General features: G+C 39.1%; 2 protein-coding genes across 3 annotated transcripts in view; one reads left to right on the plus strand and one right to left on the minus strand.

Moving 5' to 3' along the window:
• Window positions 1-15793, plus strand: part of MANBA (mannosidase beta) — a 186409-nt gene that overhangs the window by 80453 nt on the left and 90163 nt on the right. The gene's annotated exons all lie outside the window — the stretch shown is intronic.
• NFKB1 (nuclear factor kappa B subunit 1) overlaps window positions 1-15793 on the minus strand; it is a 59425-nt gene that overhangs the window by 28143 nt on the left and 15489 nt on the right. The window contains exons 4-5 of one of the 2 annotated variants that reach the window (XM_062574166.1): window positions 9328-9365; window positions 6448-6546 (exon numbers count right to left, since the gene is read on the minus strand). In XM_062574166.1, the coding sequence (XP_062430150.1) occupies window positions 6448-6546; window positions 9328-9365 (137 nt within the window). Of the gene's footprint in view, window positions 1-6447; window positions 6547-9327; window positions 9369-15793 lie in introns of both variants that reach the window. The other variant, XM_062574165.1, reaches the window with a different exon arrangement.

Below are 15793 nucleotides of genomic sequence, written 5' to 3' on the forward strand. Positions count from 1 at the left end.
AAAATTACTAATAACATATCATTTTTATAAGTTATTTACTTTACGCATATTATTTAGACCTTATTTGCTTGCCTCACAAGTAATATTCATTAAATCAGTTTTTGGTTATGCATCATTTTCAAATTATGCTGAACACAAAATTATTCCACTTTAGAACAAGTAAACATAACCTTCCCTTCTAATTCACTTAATTAACCCTTTTATCAATATTGTTTTTTTTCCCCTCCTCCTCTAATTTTTCTTCTAATTTGCCATGGGCGAAGTTCTTTGTATTACAGCAGCATATAGATCTAATCAAGCAAAGCATTAAAGGATCACGATAAACATCACAGTGATGAATAGCTGATGAACTGAATACTTAAGGTTATATTGTCGGTAAGATGCTGATAACCAGAGACTGCTATGATTTTACCATGTTACTAAATCCTGCTAGCTCCCTTCACTCCACTTAACCCCTCTCTTGACTCCATCCCATCACAGCTGGAGCACTCTGCATACATAGCACGCATGCCTGCCCTGTCTTCCCACTCAGGGCTAAAAGCAAAAAACCCTAAAATATGAAAAAACTGTTCTAGGAGAAACAGGCGTGCAGAAGTCTTCTCATTACTCAGTGCCTACTAGCTCACTGTATAGTATTGTCTGAAGGTGCATTTTACAAGTAACAATTTCTAAAATATACAACATGGGGTAGCCGTGCTTTCTCCTGTTCCCAAACTACAATTCCACCTGGATTAGAGAGGTAAAACAGAGCAAGGCAGAGACACCGAATAATCCCTGCTTCATCTTTTCCACTATTTAACTGCATGAGAAAATGCTAGGATCCCTGCGCAACTTTCACAAAGTGATCTGAAAATGAACATGATTATGTTTGGTGTTAAGGGCCACCTTCACTACAACAATTAACTTTGCAAAGAGGGGATTTTAAAAAATTATTTTGTTTTTATCCCTCACTAAATAAACCTTTCCCTGCTATAAAGTTCCCAGCACATCTATATTCATATTCGTTATGAGTAACAACACACGTTCTAGTATCACATCAGAAAAGTTCAAGACAGTCCTTCATCAGCTGTAGAAACCACAGTGAAACTGTAGGTAGGACTGCTGCGCATCAAGGACTTTCCAGCCCCTGAAAGCAGAACTTATCACTGCAGCGGTAACAAGATTGCAATCTTCCCCAGTTACTCAGCTCAGCATGATCTTTCTAGTCTCTCTCAGGGGAAAAACAAGAGAGTTCTCTAAAACGTAATACCTTATATAGGTCACAAGGCAAGAAAGGACTATTTTCGTCATCCAGTCTGACATCCTGTGCTGCAAAGGCTACAGAATGTCCCTGAATTTTTTCCTACCTATATTCCTTTCAGAACAGCTTCTCTACTTGATTTCAAAACATCCAGGTTTTCTCAGCTCCCACTAAAACAGTCTCAGTAATTAATTGTCTTCACTGTTAAGAATATGTACCGTATGTCATTTGAAATAATTTTCTAGTATTCTTGAATTATAGACACCTCAATTTCAGACTAACTTAAAAATTAATCTAGCACCAAGATCCATAGCTAATTGTATTACCTTTTACTATTACAAATTTCAAAAAGCACAGTCACAGATGTTAAATAGCAAGCAGCACATTACATTGCTGAATAGCTACAGGAACCCAAGCACTGTGGAGTTGACAAAAATACATATTCAGTATGGGGAGATAGCTTTTGGGTGATCACTGCTCAAAATCAGACCTGTGACTTGGAGGGGGCCGGGGGGAAATGTTACTGAACACCAAACTAAAAATAGGGGAGAAAAAATAAAATAAGGAGTTCCTGGGAACTGCACAGCTGTAATATTTGATTACATCCTGTACTGAAGCAGCATTCAATTCATCTAATCTAGTAAAGTTAAAAAGCTTCAGGATCACATTTATCTGCTCGTGCTGTTTGAGCGATTTGTCTGAGAGATTAAAAGGACCCTGTGAACTTGAAATTGAGTCAATGTCAAAACAACAGTTGAAAGGCTTTTCAGTTATTTCACATCTTCCTGAGATCAAGAGCCCCGCCAATTTTTCTATACTTTGTAAAACTTTACAAGAACTTTATAAAAACGTCTTCTTACTTGAAATATGTTTTTTCCAATTAGGCTTACAAGCAATAAGTGAAACCAACTAGTTAGCTACAGAAAGCAAAAGATAGAAAAGCCCATGTCAAACACACAAAGCCAACAATGATAAAAACTATTTATTCCTGTATTTATTTTATTTATTAATAATAGCAATAGTCCCAATCCTACCCGACCTGTAGTGTATAACCAGTTCTGTCATAACTACTCACATACAAAAAGTCTTCCACAACAGAAGCATCACTCACTCCTTACAAAAGTTATGCTTTCAGGCAGCAGTATGGTTGTTTTTTTTTTTTTTTTTTTTTTTTTTTTTTTTAAGTTGCTAGCTTAATACAAAACTTTTCAAATATGGTATCTACAGTTTAGGCTACTGAATATTTATTTGGGGATCTATGAATAAGCAGTGTAAAGTAACTTAAACCAATGGGAGATGCAGACCGTCTGAAAGTGACTCTCATGCCAAAAATAAGAGTCAGATGCTCTGCTTTAGGAGCTGAAGGAAAGGGATTAGTGCACTATACTCAACCTTATTTATCATAGCTATTAAAAGTGCAAATGTCACTGAATTTTGCTTTGGCTGAACTTGTTTCAGTACAGGTTTTTAAGCGCGGTAAAGATTCATAATAAAAATGCTGCTTGGTCTTGACTGGTAATTATTCCTTAGTTTTGCTGTTTAATGAAATAATTTTTAACCTATGCCTGTAATCTGTGATCTACCGCTCTTCAAGGGAGAGGGAGAAAACATACATGCTGCTCCTTTCTTCACCAAGAAAGCTCATCAACTAAATAACTTGCCTTATTGTCCATAAATTTCCCTCCTGAACTTCAAGCATGTGCTGAAATCCCCCTGATTACAATAGGGACGCATAGCTACAATTTAAGGCATAATTTAAGAGAGCGCCGGGACATGCCTAGCTGGGCAGCGCTTCTGTTCCGGTGCCTGGGTTCAGGGCTGCCCGGCCGGACCGCACTACATCCAGACCCACAGGCAGAGAGACGGGGCTTCTAGCTCGGGCACAGTGCTGAGCAAACATGGTTAGCCAGTCTCCGTGCTGTAGCCGATCTGCCTCCTGCTCGCAGAATAGGCAACCCAAGTTTGTTTGCAGCCACCCAGGTAGATTTGCCCCCAAGCGGATGAAAACTCAGGACATTTCCTTTGCAACGCTATTTTCAGCAAATTCTTTTCACACCCAGAACTTAATCAAGCACTGTGGTATAAAACCTGAATACAGCTACACTAACATCAGTATGCGAGATCAGGACACACGTGGCAAACATGGGCAAGAAGGCCAGAACATGCCTATTTCTGTGGCATTTTCCCACATACATAAAAACAAGCAAATTCTGAATAAAATAAAAAAAAGCTCAATAAGCTGGTGATAATATCAGACAACTTGATTTTATTCTTTTAGTGGTTCTCATTTTTTTTCCTAAGAATCTTTTGAGAGATTTGGATAGGCTTACGTGTAGTTATTTGGATATTACATATTCTCAAACTGTTCTTTCCCCAGACAACAATCTAACAACAAGTAAACAGCTCAAGAGCTTTGATGTGAACTGCTGTGTTGCAGATAGTACAATTTTCTGGTGTTGTGTCAGTTGCACTAAAAGCAGGCGAAAGTGAAACTTAAATGAATGATTTTAGGTAGCTTTCTACAATAATTATACAATTTGCCATGAAGTCTACCTTCATTATAACATGTTCAACCTTTTTAGCTTCTCTGCTCTCCATAACTACATGCAAAGTTATATAAAACCCAATTCTTTGAAAATGTAAAATGCTTTGTACAGGGTATTATCATTGCTATTGTCAAAGACAGTAGTACACATAATTTCTTACAACATGAAGCTGAATGAAGCTCATTCTTTAATATCGAAAGAAAAATACTACTGCTATCTGGATGCCATTTGCCATCACCACACCATTAATATGAGAGATTTTAGATCAACTCCAACTTGCATAAGAATATTCAGAAAGCTGCCTGTCTGACCAGCGCAAGTTTGCCTGAGGTATACGGACTCCCTGTCCTTAGGGACAGTATAGCACACTAACTCCTGCCTTACACCATCTCTTAATATATCATAAACAAGGTGATTAAATACGTAATTAACTATCAAAATATCTTGCTTAGAGACCTGGCAAAATATCTAGTGCTCCAACCTTTAAATGAAAGCTGCGTCTTGGTGTGTTCCAGCTCAGCTAGAAGTTATGAGCTAGGTGCAGGAAAATAAATCAGTGAGGTTGAACAGTCCACATGATGCCAGAGGTCATATCAGATAGATGTGTTTCCCTTTGTCCTTAAATTCATAATGCTATGAAAAAAGGAGTGAGATTGCAATGCTCTCCTGCATACAGGAGATGTTCATTTTCAGAAAATCCTGTGATGGCTTCTGGTAAATTAGAGCAGCTTTCTGTACTAAGTTGGCCAAGCATAAGAGATAGCCAGCGCGAGCTGTACTAATCACACCATAGTCAAGGTTTAAGTATCTGTCACAAAGCCTCCTTTTTACAGTACAGCCAAAGTTCACACTACTATCTTTTCACATCACTATAATCAATAAATGTAGGTTTATGGTGAAAGCATTGGCACAAGTGTAAAAAATACACAGCGATTTTCAACTGTGCTCACCTAAGTTACAACAAGGTGAGCGTCCTTTGACAAAGCACAGGAGAGACTTACAGGAAAAGGTGTGAAACATTTCTCTCTTTACTGGCATCACTTGAATCAAGAACAGGCACTAACAAGCAATGGCCTCAAGGAATTTAATTGTTGTTTTCCCTTGCCAGCCTCTCCCAGCAGGTGTTGCCATGTGGGGATTTATACTAGAAAAAACTCAGATACATACAGCAGAATGGGAGGGGAAGAAAGCGACACGTGTTGGGGGGAAAGCTTTAGATGAAGTTAAGATCTGATGATCAATGAAAACAAGATTTGATGGAAAGCCAAAGAACACTTTGCTTTCTAGTTTATTCCCTGAGAAATCCTATTCCCTGCATCACTTCTTATTGTACATTTCCTTGTCATGCTATTGTGTGTCTCACCACATCTTTGGAAACTTTCATTCATATTAATTATCAATATAGATTAGAGGAGAATCCAAAGATCTGGCTCAATTGTGGTAAATTATTTTATGTTTGAACATGGCAGTGAAGTTTTATTCACTGGTTCATCATTACCATCACAATAGAAAAGGAAAAAGCAAGTAGATTCTTTGCCTGGGCTAGTAATTTTTCATCATAGTTTTGCAAGGCTACACGAAATCAACTTTCCCAGCCTCTTCTCAGTTTGCCAAACTAACACCCGAGGCTGTATCAGCCAATGCTGATTATTTTCCATTGAGTCATACTCATACTGATTCACTCTGGAGATGTAACTGTTCCAAACTCTAGTCTTTCTCAAGAACTGCAAATGAACTGCTTGCACACAAAGGAGAAAGCTGAGCAGTGGTACATGCAAAGGCCTAGTACAGAGGCCAACTGCTTGCCCTTCCCTCTCCTCCTTCTCATCACCAGAAGAGAGAGGAAGAGATAATTCCAAGAGATATTGCCCCTGCTCCTCTTGAGACACACTCTAGTGCAATTGTTCCTCAGAGGCCTAATGCAAAATCAAGACTGTTACTTTTATTAAATTCAAAGAAAAAAAGAAACAGACACAGCATATCTTTCACACACACACACAAAAATCCTGCAAGAGCCCTATGTAAAGAAAGTTGATCTCTAATCCTAGAATGATTAATCATCACTGCTACAGTCGTTATATGGTGCTAGCAGAGTGTTCTTTGATTAACCTGTTCCTATTTCTCTGGAAAGAAAAAAAGAAAATTGTTGAGCAAACACCTGAACATAATGCTGTTCCTGTTAAAGCAAGAAGTTTTCCATTGACTTTAAAGGAAGATGCATCAAGCTCTTACGAATACAGTATCCTAGAAGTATTGGGTAAGGAGTAATATGAAAAGAAAAGCAAGGAAGACCTGGCAAACAGGCTTCTTAGAGTGAAGTGGAATCACTGATCAGACTACAACAAGTCAGGCCTTGAATTACACTAAAACTGCATCTTAAGGGAGAGGTCCATTGGTCTGTACACAGGCAGTGAGATGGTAAGTGCAGGAGGGCTTACAGTTCAACAGCTAGCAGATTAACATTGTGCCTAAACATCTCCACAGGTTTGACATCTACTTCCTTTTTAAACTTGATTGCACTTTGAAAGTTGAGATTGAATAGCAGTCTGACATATTATATTGATATGCAGTAAAGTCCTATATGCATACATGTGGCACTTGCACTCAGCTTGCAAAAATAAATAAAATAAATAAATAAATAAATAAGATGTATGTACCTACTTTGACCTGAGGATATGATTTTTTGTTCTTTTCACTAGAAGCACCAGGAAGTCCACCATGTGAAGGCCCTTCACATACGTATCGGAAACGAAAACCCCTCTGTGGAAATAAATAAAGGAAAAGAAACTTGAAAGCTGTTTGAAAACAAAACTATAGTGCATGTACACACACACACACACACACACTTGCCCAAACAGCCCACAAAAAATAAATCTCTGAAATGCTATCTGAACGCTAGTTAACAAAACATCGATAAACTGTAGCACCCAGCTGTTTTAGTCTCACTCTTACATACAGCAGCAATAGGGATTTTTGGGCAGAGATCTGTGACTCTGCCCCACCCCGCACCCCCCAAAAAGGATAAAAATTAAAGGAAAGATAAAATAAGAGCAGATCTTCCCTCTGTCATATGTGCTAGAGAGAGAGAATTGAAGCCAGTAATAATCAGGAAAATACAAAGCATCATAGACAAAAGAGTATGGGGGGGGGGACTGCTTTTTCCTTGTACAGAGTGAAAAAATGCAGCTTCATGTGAAAGCTGCATCTCTGAGCAGAGTCCAGAAGAAGCACAAATGATCAGTGGACTTCGAATGACTGAGTTTTCATCTCAGCTACACAAACAAACAATTGAGTATATTTTGGGGGAACTGCAGGATACTAACAACCACCCTAGAGCACAGTTGTCCATTTATCACATTTTTATTGAAAGGAAATAACATCCCCTCTGCTTTTACCAAGTAGTCTGAACAGTACAGAAAATGCAATTCTTAAGCAAAGGTATTTGGTAACTCTAATGAATCAAAATGTCAGAATATACTAACAGAGAAACATTTAGAAAACTGAAATGTCATAGAGTTACCTTTTAAAAAAAGAAAGGGAGAGCTTTCCAGAAAGATAAGCAAAAGAAGTATGAAGAATGGGAAAATGACATAAAATATTTTGCTTGTAAATTAAATTCAAGAAATTTAATGAAGACAGTCATGAAGACAGTTAAAAAGTTTCATAAAAAGTCTGGATGCACAATACTGCAACATCCAATTCTGAGGCTAGGAGAACCCCCCCCCCCCACACACACACACCCTCAACAGCATCAGAGAAGCTAGCAAACATAAGGGAGCAAAGTGATCTTGTGTGTCCAAGAGAGCTCAGTGAGATTATTCTATGTAATTTAAGCTCAACTCTATTAAGCATAAAGGGTGAAAACTCCTACTGAAAAGGAAAGCCATCTAAGAAGGAACACAGAAAGACATTTTAATATCCATTTAATGATGCTGTTACACATGGCCCCCAAACTTTGATTACTTTCAGACCTACTCCTCAGTCCTGCAATTTCTTGTTAAGTTCCTGTCTCATATAGATTTGCTAAGGTGCCAGGTCTGTCTGCACTGGTTAGTGTTGTATCCGTCATCAAGGATCATTCAGCTTCAATGAATTCAAAGAGTGTCGGCTGACAGCTAATGCCATGGCTCAAAAAAAAAAATCACTCTAATCACTAGCCTCAATACCTATCTTGCTAAAGCATTTTGAGAACTATTTCTCAGGCAAATGGAAAGATCTGGGTCTTAGATACCAACAGGACAAGAAACTAATCCTGAAGTACGTATCTTCTTTCCTGTAGTGAATTGAGACCAACTGTACTGCAAATGAAATGCCCAGTTGATAGGCTTGAACTCAAGTTGTCCAGAAAGCAGAGCAATCTCTGCAGTCAAGACATGCGTGAGACGACTCAGTCTCTCTTCACCTCATATGCCCTTGGGCTGGCAGACACAGCAGCTATTTGGGTGGCCTCATCCAGCTTCCTGCCATTCCCTGTGTAATCACACATCTACCACCTCACTCTTCCCAATCATAACTTTGTGCCTAGAATTATCACAAGCACAGTACACTGCCTGCAGATCACCCTTCCCAATGCTATCGGTGTTATCGACGATAGCACTATTGGCATAAACTGTTGCTCAGATGGCCACACAGCTGCTCTGCTGCAGGAGCTCATGGAGAAGTCATGCATGGAAAGGTTGGTTCCTCCTTAGCCAGTGCACACTGTAGGCTCAGCTGTGCAAAGACATGGCCGGATTTGGGATGAACTAAAACAAGGAAGAGGTAGCATACTCTTCCAAGAGTTCAAAATACTCTGCTGGCCCCCAAATTGCTGAGGCACCCCAATTCATGTAGGGATGCTCAGGTATAAACCTGTCCCTAGCAGGTATGTTCTCTACAGTAATTATCTTGTACTTGAATTGCATGAAGACTAACCAGTGCAATGGGACGAATCTGACATTGCCATAGCAGCGCGTTTGCTACATGGTCACACTAAAGCTACGTCCAAGCATTTCATCTCACTTTTCTTGAGTTATTCAGAAGAGCTAACCATGGCAAAAGGAATCTCAAAGGACAGCATGGAACCTGAAGGACAACAAATCAATTTCTTTATGATGCCAAAGCATGAGTCAAAATTTCCCATAAGTTTTGGGAACAGAATGAACTTACTTTATTTTTTATTTCACATCTTTCAAGAAATGTGGAACACATTCTATGTATCTTCCATTTTTGGTGCACTCAATTATGTTTCAACATACCGAGATACTTTAAAAGCCAGTTCAAATACGGGGATTCCATATTTAGCAAAACATTTTTAAAAACCTTCAGATTTTGGTGTCTTATGATGCTTACAGAGAGAAACAAAGATGAGAACAAAACAAAACAGCAAACAACTTAACCACAAAAGTGAGAGGAAAATCTGCTTATAGTTAAGTGCTGCATTTATTATTAAGTTCAACCTCTTCAGTGCTCTTCTATCTCATCTTAACTAATAGTTTATTCAAAGCTGAATATAGTGACATAGCTATCTTAAAGATTTTCAAAATGCAGTGTTGTTCTTACCTGTTTAGGCTGTTCTATGATTTGAAGATATGGTCCGTCTGCTAATATATAAGAAAGAAAAAAAGTCATAATACAATTTCTATTACCATGGCACACAAGTTACAGGGGTAAAGTTGATGTCCTCAGGTATCTCAGGATAAAATTTTCGAAAGCATTTAGGCATCTTCAAAACTTGAATAAAATTTTAATAAGTAACTTAATCACTTGGGAGTCCATCATTTCCAGCCTTCAATAAGACTGATGGGGTAAGAAGAGAAGGATTAACTTAATTCACGGAGGCTAATTTTAGCTCAGAGGGTCTAAAGGGGCAACTAAGACCACGGCTTAAGACTGTCAAGGGTAAGTAAGAACAGGATCCTCCTCCTGCCACTGATGACAGCAGCCTGGCCTTCCTGAGGCCAAGGTTAGCTTTTGTACTCTGTATAGATGTTAGAGCCCAACAGTCTCTACTCCCAAACCTTTGGCTCCAGGGCTTCCTACCAACAAGGTGCTTTTGAAAATCTAGAGGCAGCCAATGAGAAGCACTGAGCCATGGAAATACAGGAGGAATTTAAGCTGTCTCAACATGCCCTAACAGTCAGGGCTGCTTAAAAAAAAATGGAATTGAGGAGCTAATCCATTTACATTCTTTTCAAAATTTCAGATGTTCTTTAAAACTATTATTCTCCTGTCCCTCTAAAACCACCAGACACACACTATTGGACTTCAGATGCAGACTTTATAATACGATATCAATACATATGGTTATTCTCTTCTAAAATTCTTTTTGTGTCCTTCCAAGGAGGTCTAGCTTAAGCAACTTCAAGTCCTGCACCGTTCCCTGAACAGTGGCTAACTTCACACCATAAACGTCTCAAAATTTACCAGTTGAAACAACCTTTCAAGCAGAGCTTAAATTCTATGAGAACTGCACGCTACCAGAGCTAAGAATTAATCATCTGATCAAAGCTCTGATCTTGTTTAGATTATTTACTTTGAAAAGCAAAGCTCTCAGGCCTATATGGTTGTGAAATACCTCTTAAAATGCAAGCCATTCCTGAATCTGAAAAAAACAGTTCTCAGAGGTTTAATTTCTTTTGTGTCTCTCAATAGGCAAGGGGCAGGATTTTAATTTTGATGCTAAAAATGCAGTTGTTAACAAAGCAGATACCAAATGACAGCTTTGCTATAAATATCTGTACAGTATATTGCCAGCTATGTCCCTGCTGGGATTATGCATGACCACTTATACCACACTAAAGATATTAATGCTAAGGAATCTAGCAAACTCACTGGGACACATGAAACCTCCAGAGCAGATCAGCCACAGCTATTTGGCAGAGCCTGCAAGTGTATGTAAAGCATATTGTACACTGCCAACATCCAGGAACAGATACGATCTGCTGCTGCACATCTGTGAGCATCATGCCATTCAGCTACGTTAACTATTCAGCCGCTTGGCTTGAGCACAGAGGTACATGCTTACATCAACACTTTAATCTGTCAGTAGGCCTACTGTTCAGTTCAGTTTTTCAAATGGCAGAGAAATTCATTTATTTATAATTATAGTATGATTACATGTATCCTTCTCCACTCCTCGGTAAAACTTCAGTTTAGTTTAACAGGTCTTCACTGAATAGGCTTCTCCCAAAACAGAAAATTTTGATAAACATGCTAATAGGCAGAATCATCATTTTGCTATCAAAGTCAGCTGGCTCAACAACTGAATTAGCCTCATTCCAAAGTTTTATCATAAATACTTGTCACAGCAATTTTACATAGGAATATCTTTTCTTTCCCAAGTCCAGCAGTTGTCCTGTGAAAAGTAAACACTACTACAAAAAACCCCCCAAAACAAACCAACTGGAATAGCCACGTAAAACACTTTCCCCCAAACGATACACATATTCTCTTACATTAAAAAGCACAACAAAACATTTTGGACTTTAGAAAATTTTAACAAATGTAGGGCAATATTCAGGTTTACTATGTTTCTTTGTTTTTTTTTTTTTTTTTTTTTTTTTCTGTCTATAACATGGAATCAAGACAGCTAAAGCTGGGCTTGTGTGTCAATAAAATTAGGCTGCTTAAATGCAAAGTGTATGCTCAGAGGCCTCTAACTCTTTTCATGCTTTAGTCAGCCAGAATTTTCTGCTTTAACAATCCAGAGGCCCTGCATCTTCTGGGCATTGGCAGAAATACTTCATCTTAAATATACCCTGTGTATCTCTACTCTCCGCCAATCCCCCGGGACAGTACCCATCAAGTAGGTATTCCTTGGCTGTTTTTCTCTTAGGAATTTATTTTCAAGGCATATGTGTGGGATTAGAATCAGCACAAAATACTACTGCTCTCTTAAACACCAGCCAGAAAACGAAATGCTCTTTTATCCAACAACCAAGTGGTTACAGCAGACCTCCAAGATGCAGTAGATCCAGGTACAAATCTTTCCTCAGCATGTGGGGTTTCAAACTCCTCAGAGAGGGATTTGTATGATAATGACATACAGGAAAGCTCAAGGGGAATTCACACCACAAAAATAGTTTTGCCTTGAATGGTATTTGCAATTTAAGCACTGAAACACTCAGGACTGTAGTAACTACATGCCACTTGGGATAAAGCTTACAAAAAGCATACGAATTTATTGATAGACAGAAATCAGAATATCTTACACACCAATACAAAGAAAGTACAAAAAGAAAGGGTACTATGTAAGCATATAAAAACAAATTAGATGGTCTATTAACATTCAGCCAGATTATGTGAATCACATACTAATGCATTTAAAATCAAGTTTTGTAAGGTCTTATTTTACCCTCTGGTTTTTGTGAATAAACATTTTCTCTTTTACTATAACTAAGTAATTCTCTGATATAGCATAATGGATCTTTCCTCACAAAGCACTACAGTTAAGCTGTCCAGTTTTCTTCTGAAATACACTAAAAAGGTGCATTTTGTGAACTAGATCAGAGTAACTGAGCAGAGAAGGCACTCTAATGCAAAGCATTTAATTATACCAGAAATACTATTTTAGAATAAGTCAGCAACACTCAAAGTGTCTTTCAAGCACAAATGGCATATTATGTTGACTCTAAAAAGGATTTTACTTAGCATTAGATTTCCCACAGCTGTCTTCACTGGATTCTGAACACTTTCCAGAAGTACATCAGACAGCCTGCCTAACATCTGTTATCTGTGGTTCATTTTCGCTCTCTCATCCTTTCCTGAAGCAGGGGAGAAGGGAAGTGTTCAGTGAAGTGTTTTGCACAGGGACGTTCTGAATTGTTTGTTTGTTTTTTTATCAGTAGGCACGTCTGATCTGAGCAGATAGCAGGTAAGCTGAAGATACACACCTTGTAAGAAGAACTAATTATGTCAAGATTTGGGACCAACTTTTGTACCTCTGTTCCAGGCTGGGATCAGCCCCAGGAAAGCTTTTTGCTGCAAGTTCTTGTTTAACAAGCAACCACCTTTTGAGCATTACACAACTACAAGAAGGAACAGCACTTAATGCACAGCTTATGTTCTACTTTTGTCCTGGAGAGAGGCTGAAGCATCATACAGTCACAGAGCTGGCCTCTACATAGGAATGAATCACAAGATTGCCAAGAGCCTAGTTTTGACATCAGAATTCCGCATGATTTGCCTGGTACCGCTGTACAGTCAGGATGGCTGTGAAATGCAATTAAACCCTGGAGGCCTCCAGCCTGGAGAGGGTTTGGTGCAGGCTGCCACGTTTTGGTATGAGGCCTAACTCCTTTCAGTGCTTCCTTTTCTGTCTTCTCGTCTCACCCGCCACAGACCAACTCACGTCCCACTGCATCCCCTCCAGCCTGAGTCACACTCCCACTTCCTCACATCATCTTCAACTGCTACATTTCTTCATTTTCCTTCCTGCCTGAGTCAGAGGCTCTCCTGCGTCTCAACACTCCCACCACTTACGTTTTAATTCCTCTGTACAGGCCTCACCCTGCACTCACCTCACAAAGGAGGACCCATCTTTGGTTCGTTCTTCTCATCACAGCAAAGTCAAGGAAAAAAAAAAGGATCTATGATGCTGGTGGGATATTCCTGCAAGACTGACAGCACTGCAGGACTGGTAGGGTTCCTTATCTAACAGCTTACCTGAAGCAGTTCATTTTAACCTGTAACCAACTGTGGTCAAGTACCCCACCTGCACCTCCTCTCTGGAAGCGTGTCCCCAATTCAAGCAGCTGTATCGCATCTCACCCTTGAAATTCAGCGTGCTGTCTTGCTCTGTGGACACAGATGAAATCGCTCACAGCCTCCAGGCCTTGACTATGAGACCCAACACCAATCCTCTCGCATCCAGCCTTGGCAGTGGTACCTTGCCACTAAAAGCTCAGGCTCTAGATTCAGAGTCTTATCCTTCCTAAAGCCTACTGTAACATTTGCACATGATCCCCCTCAGGGCTCCACCCTTGCAGGAGCACCCTCTTGCGTTTCAACTTTGCGGTGTTTAATGCATGACTTTTAGCAGCACACAGGCTTTGCTTAACTTCTCTCCTCCTCCAGTTCACTCTTCAGAACAGAAGTGTAGAAGATCCTGGGGAAAAAAAAAGGGAAAAAAAAAAAAAAAAAAAGAAGCCACACACAGATCTTGCCATACCTTAATGCCTTAGAGGACTACGGCCATGCAAAATGAATAACTATCTCATTTTTGGTGATGGTCAGAGCTCTCTTACTACCCCTTCTCCTTCTGTGCCTTTCCCATTTCTCAACAGCAGCCATTGCAGAGCTGCACAGAAGAGGTTAAGGAAACAGCAGAAGTAAAGAATCACTAGAAAACTGTAATTTCAGCAGCCTGCTGGCAATACTTTTCAGCTGCTGATGGCCCTGCTTCAATTTTACAGGCTTAACTCTGCCTGCCATAAAAAAAATAAAATAAGTTTTAAGCTGCATCTATGCCAACAGCTGAAGGGTTAGAACAGAACCCTTCAAAATCAGAATAATTAAGCAGCTTTCACAGATATGTTCCCAAAGCCATCTCTAACCTGCACACAGACTGCTGTATGTTGTATGGTTGTCAATGATCTTGTAGAGTAAGGAGGAAGTAAAAAACATCCAAAATTATAGAACCATTTGCTCAGAGCTCTGCCCATTTCCTCTGCAATTTAAGGCATCACTTTGTCCCTCCACTAAACAGTGGATATCATACCAATGTGTATCTGCTTTTACACCCCCTAAATAAGCGCTATGGATAATGCTCCATCCATCTTCATCAAGGATTAGTTCCTGCCTAGGTGTATTTCCCAATGAGCCAAAGAACAGTTCGACTTCATGCCACACTGCCCTTGGGTGAGTGGTCTTTCAAACACATAGTTCAGTCCTGCAGTTTGCACTGTTATGGCACTTGCTATAAATACATCCTTTTGTCACCAAAGCCACACAGAGATTACTTCTTTTTCTAAATTTAAATGTAGAACTTCAAAGAATTAACTACAACAGCTTTAGAGCCAAAATAACAAAGCACTAACCATAGTTTTTACTCAAAACTGACATAATTGAGACAGAGAAAGAAGTGAGCAAAGAGACTTCAACACTGACAACCACACAGAGAAAGTCCTTGTCCTGTCACCTCAACGGTTTTCTGCTATTACTGTAAATAATAATGTAAGAGGAGAACATCTATCACCAAAAAGTCCCCAAATTCCCCAGCTATTTGTTGATTCAGCTACACTAGTATAATACTGCAATTGACAGTTATATATTAAACCTGCCTGCCAATGTAGTAAGTCAGATAGTGTGCATTTATGAATGCAGAGACAGAAAAATGTAGGCACAACACCAAATCACGAGCAATAATCAGTCTCTTTGGTTCTTCAGGTTTAAATCAGCCAACTGTACTAAAGAAAAATCCTTTTGAGAATACTTATTCCACCTTCTCCATATCTTACTGAGGGTACTTTCGGAAAGTCCCATATGAAATTTATAAGTGGTCTTGTTGTGTAAAAAGAGGTAATTTGTTCCTGCTTGAAAAAAATAAAATACAACTCCTGCTTCAAATTATCAGATTACCTTACAACTAAAGAGCTAGTCCACCATAATGACGTATCACTGATTGAAGCAGTGTAGGAGCTGAGTATTACAGTGATACTACTCCAGAAACAAAATCACTATAGCAAAGTTAGATGGCACTGAAGTGATCAACCTTTTCTGAAACTTAGTCATAAGTTTTTGTTTGTTACAACCTCAAATCCACCCTCCTTTATTAGATTTCATTTTGTACACAGGAAACTCAGCACTTACACTGCAATAGTAGACAAGAGCAGTGCCATAAGAAGAACGAAAAAGAAAAGAAAAGAAAAAAGGCAGTTTCTATGCAATTTTCCAAATTAAGGGCATAGCTATATTTAGCCCAGAGTACTACAGTAGTTTTCTGTGATTGCAGATCTCAGTGAATTCTTGACCCCCCACATAGTTTTAAAAACAGCTGTTTTCTAGTTTAGACAGGACATATATCTGA

This window comes from Rhea pennata, chromosome 4 (genome assembly GCF_028389875.1).
Source record: "Rhea pennata isolate bPtePen1 chromosome 4, bPtePen1.pri, whole genome shotgun sequence".
Taxonomy (NCBI): Eukaryota; Metazoa; Chordata; class Aves; order Rheiformes; family Rheidae; genus Rhea; species Rhea pennata.